The sequence below is a fragment of the Trichomonas vaginalis genome, chromosome VI (assembly GCF_026262505.1).
Source record: "Trichomonas vaginalis G3 chromosome VI, whole genome shotgun sequence".
NCBI classification, from domain to species: Eukaryota; Parabasalia; order Trichomonadida; family Trichomonadidae; genus Trichomonas; species Trichomonas vaginalis.
This window is the reverse complement of record NC_067208.1, coordinates 2,509,618-2,533,571: the sequence shown is the minus strand read 5'-3', so window position 1 is coordinate 2,533,571 and position 23,954 is coordinate 2,509,618. Positions and strand designations below refer to the sequence as shown.

Sequence of the window (23,954 nt, the reverse complement as noted above, 5' to 3'; positions counted from 1 at the left end):
TGAATGCTGACTTTAAGAACGCCTTCGAAGCTCTTCATAGTAAGGTGAAACTAGTGAACGACTTCTCATCTGGAAAGAAACTGAAGTCTGAAGGTTTCGACAACGAGTTAAGAGAAGTAGCACAAAATATGACGAAAATAACAGATGCAGCAACGAGACAGGCAGTTCAAAGTGCCTATGACGCCGTTAGAGCAACTGTTGTGGAAAGTCAAGAAAAAGAGTTACAACAGACCAAAACAGACCTAGTAAATGCTTTCTTAAGAACGAAAAGTCAGGTAGGACATTATGCTGCAGATGGAACATATGTGCCAGCTGGTGGAACTTATATACCAGCTGGTGGAACTTATATACTAGCTAGTGGAACTTATATACCACCAAACCCTCCAAGAGAAGCACCTGCACCAGGACTACCTAAAACATTTACATCGTCACATGGACACAGACACAGGCATGCACCAAAACCAACACAACAACCAACAGTTCAAAATCCAGCACAACAACCAACAGTTCAAAACACTGCACCACAACCAACAGTTCAAAACACTGCACCACAACAACCACAAACAGAGCAAGGACATAAAAGAAGTAGAGAACAAGGAAACCAAGAATTCTTAAAAATGCTTAAGGAAGACTATGGTTACCCAGATACTCTTGACTTTAGTGACAGATATAAAGAAGCTATTAAAAAGTTCAAGGAAGGAAATGCTGACCCGAACCTATTTAGCTTTATGGTTCAGCACCAAATGGGATATAATTTCAAACCTGGAAAATACAAGCTCGCTAAGGGATATGATTTAATAGCATATCATCCAAATGACATGGATGAATTTACTCCGAGATATTTGGTGTCAGAGCTAAATGATAATTCAACTCTCTTCATGAAACGCGTAAAAAATAGAGACGGAACGAAAGAAGAAAGGTTTATGAGTCCGGATGACTTAGATAGGGAACTTGTTAAAAACGGTCTCGGAATATATGAAATGCCAGCAGATGAGGTACAAGAAACTCCACAGGAAGAAGTTCAGATACAACCAGACATGGAAGAAATAGTTCAGCAACAACAGCTAGAAGAGCCTGAAGGAAACGAACAAGTTCCTCCTTTGGAAACTAACTTCACAGAACTAGATGAAGATTTGGAACAGCCGAAAAATCTTGACCCTCAACAAGTGTATGCGGGGAATATGGAATCTTCCAAGAGTCTAAGAAAAATTCGGCTGACATAGTAGAAGAATATCGAAAAATGTTCGCCGACATACAAAAGACTCCAACATCAGATGAAAATATTCAGCATAGAATGGAAGAACTGAAAGAAAGTGTACGCAAATACAACAATCCTTTTTACTTACGACCATATAACGTTCAATCTTTGGCTGAACTCGGTGAAAATAAAAGGTTAAATTTCACCAAAACATATAGAAATGAAACATTGTTTAAAGTTCATTCAGAACCTAGCCAATATGGAAACAAACCTACTTTTGTTTCTGCAGACTATGGAACTACAATGAGATGGGGTCATAAAGCTAATCCGGATAGGTGGTTCATAAACTTACAACCTCAATTCCAAGAAGTTGTAGACGCAATGGAAGTGAATGGTGAACCAGATATAGCTGGTATTTTCAGCGCGGCTTTAATGCCATTGAAAGATATGAAACATGCAGATATTTTGGACCAGTATGAAATGAACATGGCTGATGGAAATATAACACCTGACGTTCTAGAACATTTATCTCAAAGAACTACACAGAACCATAGAGATGGTATATTTGGTGAAGAGTTTAGAAAGAAAGTTAGGGAGAGAGAAGGAAGAGAACCTATTGTACATGACCTTGCAAACGAAAGTTTGCAAAATGTCATAAAAACTTACTTTGCAGACAATGAACTGAGAAGGGATGAATATTTAAGAAAACTCAAATGGACAGTACCAAATGAAATGTTAGTATTGAAAAACATGTTCCTTGACAAAATAAAACCAACTACAGAAATAAATGACGCAAGACTGAAACATTGGGTAAAAGCTTTCCCATTCACAAAAGATATTATGGTAACATGGAAAGAAAACCAGAATGGCTACAAAAAACATATATTTGGAAACGAGCTTATTCCATATGGACAAGCTCTGTTTGAAAGAGCTTGAACCGGAAACTCAGGAAAGAGTCATGCAAACAATACGCGAAGACTCAAATACAAACTATGACAAAATCTTTCTAGGATATAGGTTACCTGAGATGGGCGACCAGAGCCAAAGGCAAAAAGGACATGGGAAATTTACAACATACTAGGTGAACATGAGGCAAAGATGCAACAACTTGAAGCAGGGGCAAGTTACCAAAAGCGACACCAAAGAAGAAGAGTAGAACAAAGTGAAAATAGTGAAGAAGTAACTTCATCTAGTGAAAGTAGTGGCAATGAAGGAAAAAAAGAGTTAAAAACTCAGTTAAAAACTCAGTCAGGAAGAAAGTAAAGCTTGGTACGAGTGGGTTCTATTATGACAATAAATCCAACTATTCTATATTTTTACCCATATGAAATGTACGCCGCTCAGAATATAACGCCAACAGTTTTGGATGCCATGAACGGAAATGTTTCCGAATGGTATAACGAATGGACAATGCCATTAGAAGGTCAGAAATAGTTCCTGGAACTTACGAATATACAACTGCTGTTTCTTATGGAAACGTAGGTGAGTTTGGAGAAGGTTCTTACAACAGTAGATATTGCTTGCGACAGGTTTCATATTATTTCTTTGACAACTCATTCTTATACGTGGAACAAGACATTGAATAAAACCTTCTGCCAAGTTGTCTGACAAGAAAGGTTGCAATGGAATTTTCTATGTCGGATACCAATATGCTCCAGAAGTTTTCATGGGATATAAGATATATTCTAACTCTGACTTAGTTCAAACAGTAACATGGGAAACTATGAATGGTTCGCTTTGAGAAACTCAGTACAACCACAAGCTAGAGAACAAACAGACCAGTATGAATATTGAGAAAATAAGAAGACTTGACCCTAACGTTCCAGGAGTTTATGTTAACCTTTCTGGTTCAGATGGAACTGCTGCCACTAAAGTAAAAACTGAAACTTAGAGTTCTTTGTCATCTTTCCTCATCTTCAGGTTTTTAAGATACTTACCAAACTGGGCAGGAAAAATTTCTATCGAACTTACTCCAAGCAAAAATACTTAGTCATTGCAACACAAGACCCATTCAGCATTACTGTAGCTGGAACTGGTGGAGCCAAGTTCTGTGATTTTGCAAAGACAAGTTGACTTAGACTTTGGTTTTTTCAAACTTCAACATGAAGTAAACTATTATTTCAATGCTGCTGGAACTGCTTGGGACCCAGTTAAGTTCACATGCGAAAATTTGAATGCAAGAGAATAGAAAGCAGACTTTCAGTCTATATGTTGGACCAGATATTTCAAATGCTTTAGCTGCCAAATATATTGCAGTTCCACTTATGTTCCCTATACACCAAATATCTGTCAAAGACTTTGCAGGTGAAGTTGGAAACCAAAGTGTGCTGACCAGGTGCAAGAACAGATATTGCTTTAACAACTGCAATGAAACATGCAGATACTATGTTTGTACTGTTCAGACGAACTATAAATGACTATTCTTGTTTCTACAACCCGGTATTAAATATCATAAACATAGATGGCAAATATTATCCAAGAGAAGAATATTCTACAGTTGAGGATATGAGGTCATACAACTTGACATTAGATGCTATGAACTTTAACAACAATTCACAACAACCATTAACCCTGAAATGCAAAGTTCTATTATGCCATATGTGAAAGTATGGACTCATACAGGAGGTCAAAAAACTCAATATACAAATGGAGACCGTTCAAACTTTTGGCTTGGCATTCCATTTGCTGACTCAGAAGACTTTATGGGTGGTATTTCAACTGTTGGTACTGTACAAATACAATATACTGGTGACAGAGACGGTCCAGATGAACTGAGAGCAAAGAAGTTTACAAAACCAATAGCACTTTTCACGGAAGATGCTCTTTTGAAGATTCGTTCGATGAAACCTGCTGGGGTCCTCAGATTGGCATAACGACAGCTTCCATCGAGCAGATTTTGGCAGCAGGTCAGTAAGTTGTTCTTGAACTGACTTCTCTCCGTCAAATATTGACAGTACGCCAGTTTTGACATAATATTGTAAGATAAACTTACCTTTAGAATATCTGTAAGTTTTGTTGTTATATTTTTGTCTGCTTCAAGACTTTCACCATTTCAGTTATACCAACTTTCTTTGCTTTATGAAAATATTTTGGTTCAGCAAAGACTGCTATTCTATAACATTTTCCATTGTTTGTGTAAAGAACTATTCTGTCAATGTATTTGTATTGTTTGTGTGTGTAAACTTTGTTCTGCTTCAATTCGAAGAGATACTCGAATACGTCCATCTTTTTATTCTAAGTAAATGTCATTTCCGAAAAATAGAAGCGTGAGTGTTTCAAAAGGTTTAATGGCGGTGGCAGATGTGAAGTTAAATTCACCAACTCAAACAAACAGTCAAAGTGTTGTTTGTCAATGTCAAAGACAGAGATGTTGAAGTGGGGAAACCATACGAAGACGAAGATGGTATAACAATTGTTCCTGTAAAAGAACAACCAACATATCCTGAAGTTAGCAGAGACTTAAGTTCTGTTGCAGATATTCGAAACGACTACCAACAACTGAAAAACAAACTTCAAACTCAGGAGAAGATTTGTCAAGCTTTAAGTATAATGTTAACTTGGTCGAACACAACCCTGTAAAAGTGAACTCATATGTCATTGCACCTCATGAAGTTTTGAAAGAACTATTGAAACTTTTGACAGAGGCAGACGATATAAACATCAAAGAAATAGAACCGACATTAGTTGCTGTGGTGTTTCATATAATGTCATTGACAAGATATACGTTATGAAAGGAGGTGAAACGTTGAACTTAAAGTATAGTTTCCCAGACGTCATAAAAATATTTGACGACCACAACATTTCATTAAAATTTATTTGCTAAGTAAAAATGTCAAAACTTCTTGAAAGATGTTTGAAGAAAAATAATATAGACTTTATTTCATGTAAAGGACTTTACACTTTTGAACGATATGAAAGACCCTGTTTTGTTTGTTCGTGTAGACAAAGGAAAGTTCTATGTCTTTAAAATATTTGAACTTCTTAGACAGAGAACTTCAAGAAACGCCATGTGAAAGTTTAGATGAAGTTCTTCTCCACTTTCAGAAAACTTTTAAATATATATAAATGGCAGAAGATATTAATGGTTTATACTATTAGACTAAAAACTGAGTCATATTAATTCTATAACAACAAACTTACAAAGTCTCAAGGACGGTATTGTAACTAACTTTAAACACAATGACGACTAAAGCCTGTTTGCTCTTTTGACACAGAAGACTTTATTGTTGTGAATGGTAAAAAATACTCCTTTGAAGATACTTACTCAGATATCACAACAGGTTTTGTTGACTTATTTAATACTTTAAGTACAGGTGTAACATGTGCTGCAACTAGAGCAGGTTTCGTTATGTTTGGATGTCCGACTGAGTTTACTATAAACGATATGAGCTATAATACAAAACTTATTTTGGTTTTTACTACAACAGTTTCCTATAACAGGAAAAGGTGTCATACAAGGAATGTCTATTCCATTGACATTTAAGCACACAATCTTATATATTGTTTCAAACTTAGGTTCAAAGTGTTATTCGAATGTCGACAGAAACTATTATGACCAAAAGATACTTATGCGTATAAACAATACTTTCTCTGCTGGTTTGCTATTGTTCATTCGAATGCAGAATTTTCAACCTTAGTGAACTCAAACACTTTGGCAAGTATAACGTTGACATTAGTTGACGCAAACTTTGTTCCTGTAAAACTTTTATGTCCTATGTATTTGTCAATGACGGCAGAAAGTTTCGAATTGGAAGATGCAACTGGTGAAAGTATTGTATTACAAGAACAACTTCAACAACAATAGCTCAAGAACAAACAAATGCAACAAATGGAACAACAAAGTCAAGAATAAAAAAAAATATTTTTTTTTATTTTTATAAAATGTACAGAATAGATGTTTCAGATTTTTATGACTTCCAAGCATTCAGAAATATGTGTCCATTTCGAGACTATAACAAAGCAGTCGAGAATTTGAAACGTTTAGTCATTTATGTTGACTCTGCCCCAGAATGTTTATGTTATGAAGAATGGGATGTTGTTTTAACAAACCAAGAGCAACAATAGTGTCTGAACAAGAATGTAGACAGAAACTTAAGAAAATAAAAGTTGTACAAGTTGGAATGAAGATGTTAGATGCTTGGGATATCTTATTGTCAAAGTTAGAAGATTTTTCAGTTCGAGGTATAAAGTTCTATACACCTTCTCCAAACTTCTATTCTATCTTCACTGGATATAAATACGAACAAGTAGAATGGAAAGAAATATTATAGAAGCTTGGTTAGACCATGTCAAAGAAATTATATGCAATGGAAACGAAAGAGTCTATGAGTATATCTTATGTTGGTTTGCAAACATCTTACAACATCCAAGTGCTAAAAATGAAACTGCTCTCATTATAATTGGAAAAGGAACAGGTAAGAATACTTTCTTTACAGATATTTTGTGCAAACTGTTAGAGGGCTATTCGAATCCGAATATGACAAACTTAGAAAACATCTGTGGCAAGTTTAACTCTTCAATTGAGAATATGAAACTTATAGTTTGCAATGAACTTCAAAGTATAGATACAACAAAAGTTTTGAACTCAGATGCTTTGAAGAGTCTTATAACAGACAAAGTTGGAGTTGTTGAAAGAAAATATAAAGACCAAAGAGTTTGTGAAAATGTTGCAAACTTCATTATGGTTTCAAACAATACTGTTCCGATGAAGTTAGAAAGTTCTGACAGAAGATATGTAGTTGTCAGAACGTCAGATTCTCATATGCAAGATACAGAATATTTTGACGACTTAGCAGAAACTTTGACATCTGACTTTTACAACCACTTGTTTCATATTTTATGACATTAGATATTTCAAAGTTCAATCCAAGACAAATTCCACATACCGAAGAGAGACAAACATTGTTAGAAGCAAACAAGAGTGTATATGAACTGTTCATAGATGAAACTGACTTTGAGTGTTTAGATGAAAGGTCATTGTACGATTCGTATAAACAATATTGTCAAGAATATGGTTATATGGCAGCGTCTAAACGAACATTCTTGGCAAATGTCAAAAGTCTTTTAGACGTACAGAATGGTGTATATACAAAGAAAAATTTTTATGAGTAAATTTAAAAAAAATATTTTTTTTATCCGATAGAAAAGATGGCAAAATTCATCTCAGTAAACAAGTACATGTCAGGACTTAAAGAAGAACTAGACCCATTCACATATTTGAATGTTTACTTCTACCATTTTGAAAAGTCTTCATTCAGCAAAGTTTGGAACATCGAACCAGTTAAGTTTGCTATTGTGACTAAAAATGGTGCGAAATTTGAAGACTTAGACATAGAAGGTTTGTTAGCAGTCAAAGAAAGTTTTGACAGAAGGTTCTCAAACCTTAAAGAAGGCAAAGCATACAAACTTGTTATACCTTATGAACCAAAGAAAGCAGACGACTATGAATATTATGAGTCTAAAGTTGTAGAAGTTCAAGGTAAATTGGGTAAAAAGATTTTAGAGTCTAAGCCAGTGTTTACTCCTAAAGAGGAAGAGAACATTGACATTGACCCAGAAATGTTCTAAAAATAAAATTTTATTTTTACATGTCAAATTTCTTTTTCTCTGGAACTGGTTCAGGTTCTTTCTTCTCTTCTTCTACTTTCTTTTCTTTCTTTTCTTTCTTTTCTCTCTTCTTCTTCTCTGGTGGAGTTATGTCAAATTTCTCCGAACCATATTTATGTAAAAGTTCTTTGTCCTTTAATAGCTCATCTATTCTGTTTTCTATTTCATCTTCAAGAACAGCGCATGTGTCTTCTTTGCATTCTAAGAACTTTTGTTGGACTTCATCTTTCCAATCGGCGTCATCTCTGTCAACAAGTCTGTCATTGACAAATTTTAAGACTGCTCTTTGTAATGTTTTATGGTTCTTGTCATATTCCCAGAAACAGAACTTTAGAACAAATTCACCTTTCTTGTTTACACTATGTAAGATTTTATGGTCGACAGATGTTTTGCTGTCAAAAAGTTTGTCTCGAATATAGATAGCGAAATCGCTAGACATTTTCTAAAAGATAAAAATTTTAATTTTTCTAAAAATATGTTAGAAAAAAAGTTTGCTGACATTGACAAGAAATTTGAGAATGTTTTAAACAAGAACAAGAGGAAGTTAGAAAATGCTCAGATAAAGCCTATACATGACAAGTTCTTATTTGCTCAGAATGGTATAACAGGTCTAATTGCACCACCTGGGTCGGGTAAGACTTTCACTTATCTTAAAATGGCTGCACAACAACAAGAACTAGATGAGAAGAACCCATTCTATGAGTTAGTTGTCATTTGTAGTACTTCTGGTCAATTTGACCAAACCGTCAATTCGTTCAAAGATATTATAAAGAAGTCTAAGTTAGTATGTATAAAAGACTCTGAGTTGTTAGATTGGATAAAGAAGTACCAAAGAAGAGTTTTAAAGTATAATGCTATAAATGAGTATATAAATTCTAAGTTTAAAGACCCAAATGAGGAAATGCAGAGAATATTAGACAAACACCACTTCAGAAACAAACAGAAAGAGATAGAATACATTTCGAAGAAATTGCAATCTTACGATTGGAAGACTTACCCTCATAGATGTCTTCTTATCTTAGATGATTTCGCCTCTCATCCTTTGTTAAAGAACAGAGAACAAGATATGTGTCGAATTCTTAAGAAGCTCAGACACTTTAACATCTCAGTTGTCATTTGTGTACAGACAGCCAAGAGTTTAAGTAAGGATGTAAAGAGAATACTTACTGACATTATACTTTTCCCCGGATTGTCCGAAGACGATTTCATGGAACTTATGAAAGAGTCCATGGCAGGTAAGTTTGACAGACATGAACTATGGGAGAAGTACAAAGTCATACAAGACCCTCATACTTCTTTCAGAATTCATATCTACGCAAACAAAGTTCAAATTGTAAAAAGTCAAGCTTGAAAAATCTAAGTGTTTAGTCTTAGTAAGTCTGTTGTGGTGCTGGGGCTGTCGGTTCTTCTGGCTTTGGAAGGCATTCAGGAAGAGGAACGTCAGTCATTCGTTTGTGTCCTGTCGGAAGGAAAAATTTTTCCTGTCGGATGGAAAATTTTTTCCTGAAGTTCGACCAAAAAGTTCTCAATTTTCGAAAATTTGAATGGTTTACGGACGAACAACAGAAAAAATTTTGCCTGTCGGAAGGAAAATTTTTTCCAGTTGTCGGGAAATTTTTTTCCTGTCGGATGGAAGGACTCGGAATGCCAGAAGGAAGGACTCGGAATGTCGGAAGGAAGGACTCGGAATGTCGGATGGAAGGACTCGGAATGCCAGAAGGATTTGACGAGGCAATTTACCTAATTGAGCTACCTGAGCCATCTGAAGTCAAGCGTAAAAATAAAGAGTGCAATTTACTCTACTTGTTTGAAGTTGTCAAAATACTCTGTTATTTTTTCCTTTAACAATGGCAAATCTTCTTTGAAGGTAAGAATTGTACAACCTTTAATATCATAGTGTGTTTGAGGTAAAGTATCTTGAACTATTTGTTTCACATCTTCATTTGGGGTCATTGAAATCGGTAAGTTTTCGCGATAGAACCAATTTCTGTCAGATTTGTAAATCTTAGCAAGGTCGTAAAAGCTCTTGTTGTTTCTTCTGACTAAATGCAACATAACCATATCTTTATCTTCTTCATTTTCCATCTCTTCAGTATAAATCATATACTTATAGTTCTTTTCCTTACCTTTTGGTACCGAACGTGGTATTCTTTTCTGAATGCTTTTGTCTTTTGCTTCAAGCTTGTTTTCCATCTCTTCACGTTCTTGTCTATGAATTTCGTCAAGAAGTCTGTAAATATACCAAGCATAACGAGGAGAAGCCCACATTGCAACAGCATTTACAAGAAGTCTATGTACATAATATCCTCTCAAACCATTTGGCAATTTTTCACGATTTTCATAGAGTTTTGGCGACCCCGAAAAAAGTCGGTCTCGCTGTTCTTCACGATTTTCATAGAGTTTTGGCGACTGCGGTTTTTTACTTACTCGAGTTTTTGCGACTACGAAAAAATCCGTAGTCGAATTTTCAGCTTCATTTAATAGTTCAATAGTGCTTTGGTTCCTAAACCAGTCTTGTGGTTTCTTAGTATCTGGAGCAAAACATGCTGTCAAAATACTTTGCATTTGGTACATATCGTCTTTGACCGAACGAATGAGACGGAGTTGTTTGTTAAACTGTATGTACTCGTATTCTTCATTTATAGCTTCATGGACTATAACTGTTGTTGTGTTCTCTGTTGTTGACATATCTGTCTTTATATTCCGGATAAAAAAATATTTTATAAAAAACTAACTTTATTTTTTCTATCTTAAGGAAATTCATGATTTTTGTTGCTGAATTCAGCAAAAATATATTTTAGGTGAAGTGGTGAGATCTCACCTGTTTTCTCACCTGTTTTCTCACCTCATGAATTTTCATGATTTCATCGTACATGTTTTGTCAAGACTTCTTCGTACATGTTTTGTCAAGACTTCTTCGTAAATGTTTTGTCAAACATGAACGTACATGTTTTGTCAAGACTTCTTCGTACATGTTTTGTCAAGACTTCTTCGTACATGTTTTGTCAAGACTTCTTCGTACATGTTTTGTCAAGACTTCTTCGTACATGTTTTGTCAAGACTTCTTCGTACATGTTTTGTCAAGACTTCTTCGTAATGAGCGTAAATCAGACAAAAATAATGTTTAGGTGAAGTGGTGAGATCTCACCTGTTTTCTCACCTCTTTTCTACCCTCATGAATTTTCATGATTTCATCGTACATGTTTTGTCAAAACTTCTTCGTACATGTTTTGTCAAAACTTCTTCGTAAATGTTTTGTCAAGACTTCTTCATCGTAATGAGCGTAAATCAGACAAAAATAATGTTTAGGGTAGAAGGTTAGATCTAACCTGTTTTCTAACCTCTTTTCTACCCCAGTTATTTTATAAGCGTTTTACATGGTAAACGTTATGAATTCGTGAGACTTTAAACAGTTTTGTAGCTTCTATTTCTTCTTTTAGTACATCGAATGTTTTAACTATGCCGAAAGTCTCTTTATACTTCTTCTTGACGTCAGATAGAAGGAAATCGTCAGCAGTTGGATAGTTTTTGTTCAGAAATTCTAACATGTCCATTTTATTTTCTACCGGCTTCTCTGCTTCTTTCTTTAAGTCTGCATAGTCGTTTCTCATTCTTTCTATCTCTTTGACGGAGTAGTTATATTTCCTAATTGCCGCTTTACATTTTGAACATTGCGGGTTCATTTTTGCGTTATATTCTGAAACCTTACCTGCTAAAACAACTAAAGCGTCAATTGCTCTCTTCATCTCAAACATAGCGGGTCTTATTTGTTCGTTCCATATTTTACATCTTTTATCTTTATCTCTTATCTGCCATACACATTTTGCAACTAATGTAACAAAGTTGTCGTAGGTCTTAAACTCCACCGATTTATATATGTCAGAAACATTCTTATATACCATGTCGCAATCTTTGTCCATAACTTTATGGTTGCAATGAAATCCTAGAAACTCATAGTTTACCTTTCGTATGAACTTCTTTATTTCTACTGAGTCGGTTGCTTTGACTTCTATTTCATCGAATTCAGGAATAGTGAGCTTTTGTTGTTGGATTTCAGGCAATTTGGGTAAATGGTCAATAATGTCCTGCATGTCATAAAGATACTGTTCATTTTCTTCATCCTGTGCGGTACAGTCTAAATTACTTGTTAAAAGTTCTTGCTTTATCTTCTGGATTTCTGTTTCAAAAGTATATGAAGAAGGAATGAAGCTTTTCATTTCTACTAACATTGACGTAGGATTCATAACTAACGAGTTTGGTGCTGTTGTTTGAATTGTTGTTGTGCCGATTGTTGAAATCATATCTTTTATACAAAATAAAAAAAATAAAAAAATAAAACTAACTTTATTTTTTCTATCTTAAGGAAATTCATGAAAATTCACGAGGGTAGAAAACAGGTTAGAAAACAGGTTAGATCTAACCTTCTACCCTAAATTATATTTTTGGGTCCTTTACACTCATTACGAAGAAGTCTTGACAAAACATTTACGAAGAAGTCTTGACAAAACATTTACGAAGAAGTCTTGACAAATTCAAGAGGTTAGAAAAGAGGGTAGAAAACAGGTTAGATCTAACCATCTACCCTAAATTATATTTTTGGGTCCTTTACGAAGAAGTCTTGACAAAACATTTACGAAGAAGTCATGAAAATTCAAGAGGTTAGAAAAGAGGGTAGAAAAGAGGTTAGATCTAACCTTCTACCCTAAACATTATTTTTCAATACTTTTTCAGCACTTTTCCGTAGTTATATATGAAAGACAATTCGAGATAAAAGTCATAGTACAATGGTATTATATGTTGCACACCATTTGTTGTGAACCAAACTTGAAAGTCAGAGAAACTGTTACTAGGTGGTTCGTAGAATTTAGAAGCAAAGTCATAAAAGTCCTTACCAATACATAGAAAACTATTGTTGCTTGAACTGAAACTTGCATGACACATAACATTTTGAGGGTCAAACACGTTTCTATAAACTGTCAAATCTGCTGGTGGAAGTATAAATTTAAATGGACCATCTGGTGGTAATGGTTCGTTCTGGTTTAGTAACCGAAGAAATTGTGCCCAAGAACGTTTGTCTACTTCCCAAAATAAAAACTCTGTATCTCTTGGAGGGTTAATTTCAATCTTTTGAAATGAAACGGTGGAGTTCATCTTGTCATATTCTAGTTTCAGATAGTATGTTCCATTTAGTAAAGAGTCGTATTTTTCTTGAAATTCCCAATAATATTTGTTCATTTGAGTTTGAAAGTCATTTAGAGTTTTCTCAAGACTTTCGTCTGAACGAACTGTAAAGATTCTCATTTCGTCAAATTTGTCTATTAGACCATCAGAACCTTTATACTGCCCATGAAATATACTACGAACATAAATGCGTTAGTTCTATTTGAAAACAAAACTCTTCTAAATCCTATTGCCTTTGCATCTGAAGGACTTTGAAGCCAACGAATTGGATAGTCAAACCTGTATGTTCGGGATGAAATTTCTTCATCTGAAATAGTCCTACCAGCATTTGTAAAGATATAGTCTAACGGTTTTGTATCTGCTACTTTTGTTCTTTGTTTTTCAACCTGAAGCATTTAATATATGTAAAAATATATTGTTTTAAAATGGTATGCCATTTCATATTTCTCATCTAACAAACAAGTTTCCCAACGGTCTTCTCCAACAAACTCAGCGTACAGTTCAAATAAAATTTAAAAAATGTCACTTTTTTGAAAAACGTTTTTATTTCATGCAATGTTTTATTTCTGTGCCGTCTTCAAGTATGCCCCAGTACTTACGCTTGGAGAGGACATGAACTTCGGAAAATACCTTATCTAGCTTAAAACAGCCCATCTTCTCACCGACTAAACCCATTTCAATGAGTTTGTTGTACCCTTCTTCGTTCGTCATGAGTGCGTCAATGTTCTCATAGTAAACCACAACTTTCGATTTGACTTCGGAGAAGAATTTGTTGTAGTTGTCAAGGACTGCCTTTGCGAACTGAGGGTAAGACCAATGTTCGACAATAGGTTTTAATGTGGTTACTAAGCCACTTTGACCTTGAGTGAATTCGTACTTCAAAACAAAAGGAGAAAACCTTTCAACAAAGTTGTCGACCTTCTCATAATGTTTACTCTTCATCTCTTGAGGTTTCTTAATGGAATATCCCCATGTCGAATTCATAAGCAATTTGAGTGTCATTGCAAGTTTGGGGTTTGAAGCTTTCCTAATATCATACAGTTGTTGTATGACTTTTCCAACTGTATAGTTCCTTCCCGGGAACTCACCATCTTCGTTTGGAATTCCAGTCGGAATATATTGGACAAACCTCATGTATGCAGCGTTAAGGTCGACATAGTATATCTTTTCATCTGAGTCGAACTTGTCGCAACCAATTGGTCCAGTTTGTGGAAATTCAAGTGAGTCTCTTATCTTCTGAGAAACTTCTCCTGTTATCTCATAAACATCGTCGAAGCAACCTGTTTCATATAAAACCTTCTGACCTAACTCAGATGCTCTCCAATACAATTTGACGTCAATTGGATGTCTCAATGGAAGTTTGTTTATAGCATCTTGAAGTTCTTGCAACCTCATTGGAAGTTCTTCTGGTTCAGGTTGGTATCCGAACAATCCAACTCCTTGTAGAATTGTGTACTTCTTTTGTACTAGAACTTTGTCTGGAACAACTTTTGGTCTTGCTAACAGTGAAAAGTTTGTTTCGTCTTTTGGTACAAAAGTTTCTGTCAGCTTGTCATCTGGAATTGGTTCCAACAAACCTTTCTCGAAAAGAATGTTTACAGCTCTGACAATGTTGCACTTGCCTTTTCCGAACAATGGGTTTGTAAGACTTTCGTTCAACATGAAGTGGTTGTGGACAATTACAATCTTCAACCATGGTAAGTCTTTGTCAACAACATAGTCGTCATGTGAAGAACCTTTAGCTGTAGGTATGCTGACTCGGATATTGACATTTGCCAACGGTGCAATTTTTGCCAATTGACCTCTGAGAATGTACCTTGTCTTCACACATGACTCAAGATACTTCATCTTCTCATCTGTAACAAGACCAGAGTTCCTGAGACATGTAAGAATACAAGGTTCATTGACAATTGTTTCAATTGAATTGTAAATTCCATACCTTGTCAAGTCAATGTCAGACTTATTTATGAACGGAAAGTATCCAGCATGTTGTCTGACTGCTTGAGGGTTAGGTTGGTACCATTCGAACTTGACACTTGCAATTCCTTCAATTGCATTCAAAATGTCTGAGTCGGAGTCAACCATTTGTTCTCTCTTTGTAGTCTTGAAAGCGTCAAGAAGCATTGCAGCTGTTGTGACATTGCCATGTGCATAGTAAATGTGACCATCCAAATCTGTTATGGTCAATCTGAGATTGTATCCTTTCTTATTTCCATCTTGAATTGCAGCAAGTACTCCCATGAAGCCTTCTTTGTTCTTTCCTTCGTCAAAGTTTACTGTAAAGGTTCGACCAGAAGTAATTTGACTTCTAACTTCACGGTACTTCTCATATGCATATCTTGTTCTTTCCATGGGAGCATGACCATCCTCTGCACTACCTTTTTTCCTTCTCAAAGGATGCAATTGTTCGTCATGTTTCCAGTAGAATCTGGCAAAGCCGTCGTGTCCTTCAACTTGAGGTTCACTAACATCGAAAGGCATGTTCATAAGACGTTCTTCTTCTAACCTCTCTAGTCTGTTTGGATAATTTGCACGTGCTGTTTCCAAATCCATTTCGTAGCGAAGACCAGCCAGTTTGTCATAGACTTTTATGGGTCTTCCCTTCCTATATTTAAACTTCTTCGAAACTCTCCAACCATATCTTTGCAACTCTGCTTTTATTCTAGCAGATTTTCTATCCATTCTATATGGGGGCATTTTATAAAAATAAAAAAATATTTTTTTTCTTTACTTTACATAACCACCTGCTGCCATAAGTCTTTGACGCCAACCCATACCAGCTAATGAAGGTTGACTTGGTTTAGTTTCCAAACTAAACTTTGGTTTTGGTTTATCTTCAGTTTTTTTGGTTTTCTTCTTCTATCGGTTTTTCGTCACTTTTTCGGTTTCTCTGACTTTACTTCACTTGCAGGAACAGTTGTGTCGTCAACATCTTCATAAATATCATATGCCATTTGTTTTTGTTTTCCTTTCAACTTTTTGTGTTTGTTGTAAAGTTTAGAATATTTCGACTCTAAGTCAATGAGATGTTCTATAATGAACTGTTGGTCAGTGAAGTAAACTTTTCCATCTGTTGTCTCGAAAGCTCCTTCAGACTTCATATTTATTTGTGAGAGTCTGTTTCTTTTTTGAGATACTAGCCGTTCCATTTCTATGAAAAGTGACTTTGTAGTTAGGGTTTGTATTTCCAGACCTGGCACTTTCTATTATTGAATTTTTCTCTTCATCTGTAAGTTCTTTGACAGGTTTTGACAATGGTTCTGAACTTTTTGTTTGTGGTGTCAAATCTACCGTTTCAACTTCTTCGGTCATTTCATCTCAGTAAAAAATTTTAGTTTGGTTTGTTTTCAACTGGTTGTTTAGGTTTTTTAAGTCGGTCTAAAACTTCCTGAGGTATAGGAAGAACTTGACAAACACGTTGTGTAACTGCTGGAAGCCGACAAATCCATCTTGAACCCATTTGTCTCAATGCTGTATTGTTCATTTCATCTCAGTAAAAAACTTTACATTCCCAAGTTTGAGGTGGTTGCGGTTGGTTATTGTTTACCCACTGTTGTGCATGGTTATATCCTCTGTTAAAGAATCTTTCACCTTGGTCCATATAGTGTCCTGCTTGGTTATAGTAGTCATTTGCTTTGTTATAATAGTTTCCTGCTTGTCTTCCTACATTGTCCATCCATCCTTGAACTTTTCCTCTTGTTTCAGGATTTGGAATAAGATTTGCTGCATCTCGTGCTACATCCCAACCTTTCTGTACAGTTTGTATAATAGGTTGTGCTTTCTCTTTAAGTATACCTAATGTACTCAAAATCTTCCTTCCAACTCCAAATACACCTCTGGCTATTGTTCCCACTGCGGGTAAAAATCTAGATGCAACTCCTGCTAATGCGCCAAATAAACCCATTTCTTATGGGTTAAAAAATGACGAATCCAAACAAGGACCCCTATGTTTCTAAGGCAACAAAAAAAAGCACTCATGATAAAAATCTTTAGTTCAACACCAAATGCTTGGTTTATGGATATCTTGGAAAACATTCCGAGGTATAGAGAAGATGGACCACCATACTGGTTAATATTTGTTGGTCAAAACACACAAGATACTGTGAAGCCATACCATTATGGTCCAAAAATAATTTTAGATGTGAAAACTGCTTTGACAATATTCGTTGACAAATACCATCCAACAAAACTGACATCTGACTGTGAAAGTTCTTTCAAATCAGATGATGTAAAAAACTATCTGCGTTCAAAAAATGTAAACCAATATTTCATTGTCGACCAAAACCATTCTGCTCTTGGTGTCATTGACGGTTGTATAAAAATGTTAAGAGACTTAAACCAACCACAAGGTGGTGAAGCAAATGAAATGTCATATGACGACAAATATAGACACTTCTCCATGGCAAAGATGAGACAAGTTTTTAAAATATTTACAATAGCCGTAAACAAAAAGGTTTGGGAAACCACTCCCCCGAAGAAATGAAAAACAACCCTGACTTAGAGAAAGACTATATATTTAATAATTTAGTCAAAAGAGACAAACAAGAAAGAATGCCGGGCTTCAAACTTCAGAAAGGTGACAAAGTAAAAATAGAAATACCTAAACGCGACCCATATGAAAATACTATTGACTATGACAACAATGGGAACCCGATAGGTACTCACATTCGTGTTCGTAAAAATAGAAGAAAGTATACAAGAGAATATTATGAAGTTTTAGGCAAACATGGCAAAATGTACACACTGCAAGCAGAAGATAAAACTACTATTGTCAGACCTCGTTTCAAACTTGTCAAAGTTCAAGGTGGTATACTTTCAAAGACAGTTCCTAACAAATATAAGACAACTCCTGACGAATATGCTAAAGAAGTTGAAAATGACGACTAAGCATTTCTATACCATGCGTAAACTGTCATGTAAGGTGGCATGTATTCTTTACTTTGTCCCGTTGTTTGCGTATATCCTGTAACGCGATGTGTATGGTTTCCATCTCCCTGAGTGTTACCCCAGAAACAATTTATAGCAAACTGAACGTTGTCTTTAACATCATATCCTTTACCTTTTGTCATTGCTGACCAATCCCAAAATTTATGCTTATGCCAACCTGCTTGAGATGTACTTAAATCTATGTAGTGACTATGTGCAGGTAAATTTTCACCTGAAATCGTTTTACTTCCACCTGTTTCCTTTGAAGAGTTTGCACAATACAAAAACCTGTCGACTATTTGAGTCCAAGTTCCAAAACCAAGTACTACTTCTGGTCTGGTAGAGTTCATTGACGTATAAATAGAGCCTATAGGATATAATGTTTGAAGCATTTCTGTCTTTAATGTTTGAAGCTCTGTTTTGTCTGCTTTCTTGTCATATAAATCTTGAGCAGTGAATTTAATATTATGTTCATCCTTCATGACATAAACATCTTTACATCTAATGTTTCTCATCGTCGTTATGTCGTCATCCGATGTTAAACCTTGTGGAAAGTTAGGAGGTTTACAATATAATACATCCCCACCAGTTTCTTCAACCGTTCCTTCAATACTTTCTATAGCAACAGTTGTAAAACTTGTATGTGTATGGTTCTTGTCTGCTTTCTTCTCTAACTCATCGTTAACATAAAGTTTTATCTGCTTTAAGGTCTAAACATCCTGAAACCCATCCTGTATCGGCTTAGTTTTTAAAATCTTTGATGTCCGTTCATGGTACCAGTCAACCCTTTCTATAATTTCTTTATCTTTTTCATCCACATATTCCTTATCCGCCTTCTTCACTAACACACTAGCCATAAGTCCCTTATCTACCTTATTTTCAAGGCTAACGTTTAAGTCTGTTATTTCAGATATAGAATGTGTATGAGTCTTTTTAGAATATTCGTTTTCAGCTCTTGTCACTTCACTTGACATTTTATTGTCAACATATGTTTTGTCTGCTAGTTCAGGATGAGTATGTTCTTTTGTTGCATAAGCATTGTTAGCTCTTTCTTCTTCTTTTGCTATTGCATCGTCTACATATTCTTTGTCAGCTTTGTTGTCAACATCTGCTTTTCAAAAGAAGTTCATTTATAGGTTTCTCGTTTAAAGTTCCTTTTGTTGGATTTATACAGACAGTATTGTTCTTCTTGTCTTGAAATAGAAACTCATCTGTCATTGGGTTTAATGTCAGTTTTAAGTTTCCTTCTTTCAATGACTCAGATATCTTAGAATAGTTTGAAAAGTTTGTTGTGTTCTTATTTAGAGCTTGCATAATGAGTTGTCGGTTGTGTTGTATTTCTCTCATGGAAGCAATATCTTTCGACATTTTTATTCTAGATAAAATATGCTTCAATAGAAAAAGAAAATTCAAGAGTTGCTACAACTAAACCATTAGATGAACTTTTTACTAATGTCGGTCAAAAGTTTGAGACAGAGACCGTAAAGCATGAAGGCTATCGTTTTGACTACCCATTAAGATGGCTAAGAGAACCATCTGTCACAAAAAGCTATTGGCTTTCGTAGAATGAAGTTCATTTCAGAAGCCATACATGGTTCCCATTTACGGTCGGTTTTGAAGTTCGATACTATAACAAAGAAAAACGTATGTATGAGAAATTTGAACAGGGAAAACTTTTACAAAGTTAGTTTGCTTGTAAACTTAAAACAACTCTTCAAGCTTTTCAAAAAAATAAAACGATACTATATCGAATATGCAAAACAGTATAACATTGACGAGGGAGAATACCATCTCGATATTATTTATGACAGGAAAAAATGCAACTGTTAAAATCAATAGAATAGAAGACCTTGGAGAAAACGTTATATTTCTACAAAATATAACAACTTGGCATGGTATAGATTTATGAGGATGTTAAATCAGCCTGCAGCATATCCAGTACACCCAGACTTTTATGAAGTCGAAAACCCTAATGGAACATATGAAAATGTTTTCGACCAGATGCTATTATTGTTCATGCTTCATTTTCTGGCGCCCAAAACTCTTTCTTATGCTTGGCAAATGACTTTTACGAAAAACCTACAAAGTTATACGAACCACCAAGTGGAAGTATTTCAGACTTTCAAGTATGGTTTACTACAGATGGAAGAAAAAGAATAATTCCATTATACCATGCGTTTTACTTAGAACTTAGTTTCATATACAACTACTATCGAACGGTAAAAATATAATTTTTTAATACGGTTGAGGTGTTGGATTTGGTTGCCAACTAGACTGTGGTGCAGGTTCAGGCTGTTGTATAACAGGAGCTTGTTTTTCTGGTTCAGGGTCTTTAGGTATAATACCAACAAACTGACCTACTCTTTTACCAATATTTTTGACTCCGTTCCAAATTCCTCTTCCTACGGTTTTTATTCCATTCCATATACCTCTTCCAACTCTTCTGAAGAAGTTTCCAATACTACTGAAGAAACCCATTTTACTATATGTAAAAATCTAATGTCCGCCTAGTCTCTTACGTTTCCTGTTGAGTTCCATAGCATTCTTTAACTGGAGCTCATACATTCTGTTTCTCCTCTGGTAGAAAACATATTCTGGGTCAACTCCTGTGTTCGCGTCATCTGCATAAAGTTGTTTATATCCCACTTCAGGGTTTGTATAAAACTCTTTCCATCTCATATTTGCATACCATGGTGGCAAACCTAACGCAGCGTCATTTGACATGGCAGTTTGCATTTGTACATCTGTTGGCACTTGACCATAGTTTGCCATTGCAGTTTGTATTCTAACTTCATTTGGAATATTCTCTGGGTTTGGTTGTCCAGGTTGCTGTGCATTCGCTAAGTTCTGTGCGTCCATTTAATATTAGATAAAAATATCTCTTACGAGTACATATGCTGAACATTTGCAGGCATTGGTTCATCTTCATATTCTCTGTACTTTTCTGCCACGTCAAAGAAATAAATGACACAATGGAAAAAACCTAAAACAAGTAGTCCGATTTCAAACCACATTTACTTACTAATAAAATTTCTTTGTTATGACACTTTCTCCAGTTTATAGGACCTCTCTCATATTCTATCTTGTCATATATAAACTCATAGTCATGTATGTCCTCTAACCATCTCATAACGGTTTCCAAACCACTTTTATCGGATGTAAAGTAAAAGCATGGACAGTTATGTAAAACGTCTAAAGTTTCTAAAGAGTCTCTCAAAGTCCAGTCTACTTGGTATTGAAAATCCCATGTGTTATAGAACGGCGGGTCCACTATAAAGAAAACATTTTCCTTGTCTTTATATTTTTCATACAACTCTGTCCAATGACATCTCACAAACTCTATACCCTCAATATATTTTTCTATGTCCTCTTTGAAAACATTTGTATAGTTAAGATATAAAACTTTTGACATAAGTGTTTCAATGTCATGAACTCTTATAGAACCACTATATAATAGTCTAGCAGATATACTATCCCAGTCTATATATTCTGCTTTTTTCAAAACCTCTCTCACAATATTTTTGTTATCTAATGGTATACGTTCCATCTTACCTATAGGTATCTTTCTTTTAACTCTTTCAATATATTGTTTGTGTCTGGAATATGTTTGAGACGGTCCATATAGTTGTCGAAGTCATTGCATATAATCTTTGAGTCTGGGAATATTATATGACATAAATGGGATATATAGAAACTTCCACCGAACAAATCTACAAATGTTAGACCATTCGGTAGTTTCTTAAGTTCTCTCAATATAATATCTTTACATCTACTCTTATTTCCAAAGAACGGTAACGGTGGTTTTGTAAAATTCATTTATATATAATAATAAAAATGTTTTTACCCGAAAAGTGACAGAAAAGTGATAAAACATGAAAACATATATAATTTGTGAAAAGCGACACAAAAAAGTGTCACCGGCTGGTCGGCTGGGGGTTCGGTCCTCCTCTTGGGTCTTGGGAAAAATTTCTTATGGGCTAGAGGGCGCAATGCGCCTGGAAGCCCTCCAAATATAAACTTCATTTATAATAATCAACTTCAGGGCTAGAAGGCACGAAGTGCCTGGAAGCCCCACTACCTTTTTTTTTTTTTTTTTTTTTTTTTGAAGAAACTATATTAACCAAAATTGATCTTAAATGATGTTTGATCACAAAATATACATTGTCTAATTATCAATCTATTATTTGAATGTGTAAATTCATTTTTATCAGATATAATTCATCTAGGCATCACTACGAATGGTTTCTGTTATCAATTCCGGTCAAAGAAAACCTCTTACTGAATTTTTCTTTCTTGAATTGGTTACAAACAATAATTCTTATTGATTATAACAATAATAATATTAAATTTTCCAATTTTCAATTATTGAAAAATAGGCCATTCTAATAGCATTCCATGATTTAATCAAAGTTTTATTTCTCAAAATAGCTAGTTCAATGAAAATTGTGATAAATCAAATATTGACATTCCGATAATTTTAGTTTAACACATAATAAATTCACATTAATTTAATTTACCAATAACCATTACTGGTGACATTGATAATTATTACAAATCTCATATATGTTCTTCGTTCACATAATAGCAGGATAAACTCTATAAATGGCGAAAAACAAATTGTGATGCTTAATATCAGCTATATTTGAACTTATTCTTATATATTCGGTACAAAATTTATGAATTTTATATTTTTCATTTAAAATGTTATTGGATGAAAAGAATCATGAAAAATATAACTAAAAACAATAAAAACTAAATTTAAATTGAGAAAGTTTTCTGAGAGCGTCACAGTTCTTTCTGACGATGTCATATTTGATAAAAACTATAATAATAATACTCAGATAAGCTCATAAAATGGGCTGTTCGTTTTGGCAATTCAAATCTGTAAAATATGCCTAAATTTTTTTGAAAACAATTGATTCTCGACGTAAAAAAGTTAAAACAGATGATAACATGTAAGCGAGAAGTTATACCATCGTGAACCAATTTTTCAAATTGAATGGGCGTCAAAAATGATATGTAGTATTGAATATAATTATGGCATTATATTATTATATAATAAGATATGAATAACAATTTATTATAAAATGTTAAATTAATTTCAATTTAATATAAAATCACCCACAAAAATTTCAAACAATTTTGCCATTTGTCAAATTCAAAATCACACAAAGTTATCTATTATACTATCAATATTTAGATTCGAAATTTTCAATTGTGAGTCTCTAATAACTCATATAATTCAAAAAATAAACATCCAAAAACCAAATCAAAATCATTTCCATTTACATTATGTAATCATAGCTGTTTTCTCAAATTTCTCACAAAAATCAAGTTGAATTTGATGACGAAATTTTTCATCATCGATTACTTAGTTATTTAATTATGTTTAACTTTCCCAAAACTATATTCCAATTCATAAGAAAAATCATTACCAATTATATTCCACCTTCAAAAATAATTTTACATATATTAAAAAAAAAAAAAAAAAAAAAAAAGGGAGTGGGGCTTCCAGGCACTTCGTGCCTTCTAGCCCTGAGGATGATTGGTATAATGAAGTTTTTTTTCTTTTTTTGGGGTGACCTTCCAGGCACTTCGTGCCTTCTAGCTCACATAAATGAAGTTTTTATTCGGAGGTCTTCCAGGAGCTTTTCACAAATTATATATGTTTTCATGTTTTGTCACTTTTCTGTCACTTTTCGGGTAAAAACATTTTTATTATATATATAAAATGAATTTTACAAAACCACCGTTACCCTTCTTTAGAAATAAGAGTAGATGTAAAGATATTCTATTGAGAGAACTTAAGAAACTACCGAATGGTCTAACATTTGTAGACTTGTTCGGTGGAAGTTTCTATATATCCCATTTATGTCATATAATATTCCCAGACTCAAAGATTATATGCAATGACTTCGACAACTATATGAACCGTCTCAAACATATTCCAGACACAAACAACATATTGAAAGAGTTAAAAGAAAAGATACCTATAGGTAAGATGGAACGTATACCATTAGATAAGAAAAATATTGTGAGAGAG

General features: G+C 34.4%; 11 protein-coding genes and 4 pseudogenes across 15 annotated transcripts, besides 2 other annotated features; 4 read left to right on the top strand and 11 right to left on the bottom strand.

Moving 5' to 3' along the window:
- Positions 1-22,015: part of a mobile genetic element that runs on past the window's edge.
- Positions 129-1,091, top strand: TVAGG3_0793930 (kinase-related family; the record flags this gene model as incomplete). Its single annotated transcript, XM_051247055.1, has 1 exon — positions 129-1,091. A coding segment is annotated over one exon (963 nt), but the record flags the coding sequence as incomplete, so codon positions are not given.
- TVAGG3_0793920 lies at positions 6,675-7,309 on the top strand (annotated as a pseudogene). The gene has a single exon. A coding segment is annotated over exon 1 (635 nt).
- On the top strand, positions 7,346-7,765 carry TVAGG3_0793910 (protein of unknown function, DUF4108 family; the record flags this gene model as incomplete). The annotated part of the gene is made up of 1 exon (XM_051247054.1): positions 7,346-7,765. The coding sequence occupies one exon, from the start codon at positions 7,346-7,348 to the stop codon at positions 7,763-7,765; it is 420 nt and encodes a 139-aa protein (XP_051082529.1).
- On the bottom strand, positions 7,782-7,944 carry TVAGG3_0793900 (annotated as a pseudogene). The gene has a single exon. A coding segment is annotated over exon 1 (163 nt).
- TVAGG3_0793890 (protein of unknown function, DUF4106 family) lies at positions 8,460-9,155 on the top strand (the record flags this gene model as incomplete). The annotated part of the gene is made up of 1 exon (XM_001295379.2): positions 8,460-9,155. One exon carries the CDS (start codon positions 8,460-8,462, stop codon positions 9,153-9,155), a length of 696 nt encoding a protein of 231 aa, XP_001295380.2.
- On the bottom strand, positions 9,599-10,492 carry TVAGG3_0793880 (KilA, N-terminal/APSES-type HTH, DNA-binding family; the record flags this gene model as incomplete). Its single annotated transcript, XM_001287646.1, has 1 exon — positions 9,599-10,492. The coding sequence occupies one exon, from the start codon at positions 10,490-10,492 to the stop codon at positions 9,599-9,601; it is 894 nt and encodes a 297-aa protein (XP_001287647.1).
- Positions 11,167-12,105, bottom strand: TVAGG3_0793870 (organellar and viral DNA polymerase type B; the record flags this gene model as incomplete). The annotated part of the gene is made up of 1 exon (XM_051247053.1): positions 11,167-12,105. One exon carries the CDS (start codon positions 12,103-12,105, stop codon positions 11,167-11,169), a length of 939 nt encoding a protein of 312 aa, XP_051082528.1.
- On the bottom strand, positions 12,521-13,170 carry TVAGG3_0793860 (annotated as a pseudogene). Its single transcript has one exon. A coding segment is annotated over exon 1 (650 nt).
- On the bottom strand, positions 13,529-13,927 carry TVAGG3_0793850 (DNA/RNA polymerases family; the record flags this gene model as incomplete). The annotated part of the gene is made up of 1 exon (XM_051247052.1): positions 13,529-13,927. One exon carries the CDS (start codon positions 13,925-13,927, stop codon positions 13,529-13,531), a length of 399 nt encoding a protein of 132 aa, XP_051082527.1.
- Positions 14,039-14,833, bottom strand: TVAGG3_0793840 (uncharacterized protein; the record flags this gene model as incomplete). Its single annotated transcript, XM_051247051.1, has 1 exon — positions 14,039-14,833. A coding segment is annotated over one exon (795 nt), but the record flags the coding sequence as incomplete, so codon positions are not given.
- Positions 15,304-15,667, bottom strand: TVAGG3_0793830 (uncharacterized protein; the record flags this gene model as incomplete). Its single annotated transcript, XM_051247050.1, has 1 exon — positions 15,304-15,667. A coding segment is annotated over one exon (364 nt), but the record flags the coding sequence as incomplete, so codon positions are not given.
- TVAGG3_0793820 (uncharacterized protein) lies at positions 16,317-16,469 on the bottom strand (the record flags this gene model as incomplete). The annotated part of the gene is made up of 1 exon (XM_051247049.1): positions 16,317-16,469. The coding sequence occupies one exon, from the start codon at positions 16,467-16,469 to the stop codon at positions 16,317-16,319; it is 153 nt and encodes a 50-aa protein (XP_051082524.1).
- TVAGG3_0793810 lies at positions 18,165-19,129 on the bottom strand (annotated as a pseudogene). Its single transcript has one exon. A coding segment is annotated over exon 1 (965 nt).
- Positions 20,147-20,389, bottom strand: TVAGG3_0793800 (serine threonine-protein phosphatase family; the record flags this gene model as incomplete). Its single annotated transcript, XM_051247048.1, has 1 exon — positions 20,147-20,389. One exon carries the CDS (start codon positions 20,387-20,389, stop codon positions 20,147-20,149), a length of 243 nt encoding a protein of 80 aa, XP_051082523.1.
- TVAGG3_0793790 (uncharacterized protein) lies at positions 20,408-20,770 on the bottom strand (the record flags this gene model as incomplete). Its single annotated transcript, XM_051247047.1, has 1 exon — positions 20,408-20,770. One exon carries the CDS (start codon positions 20,768-20,770, stop codon positions 20,408-20,410), a length of 363 nt encoding a protein of 120 aa, XP_051082522.1.
- Positions 22,016-23,385: 1,370 nt separating the features above from the next.
- Positions 23,386-23,954: part of a mobile genetic element that runs on past the window's edge.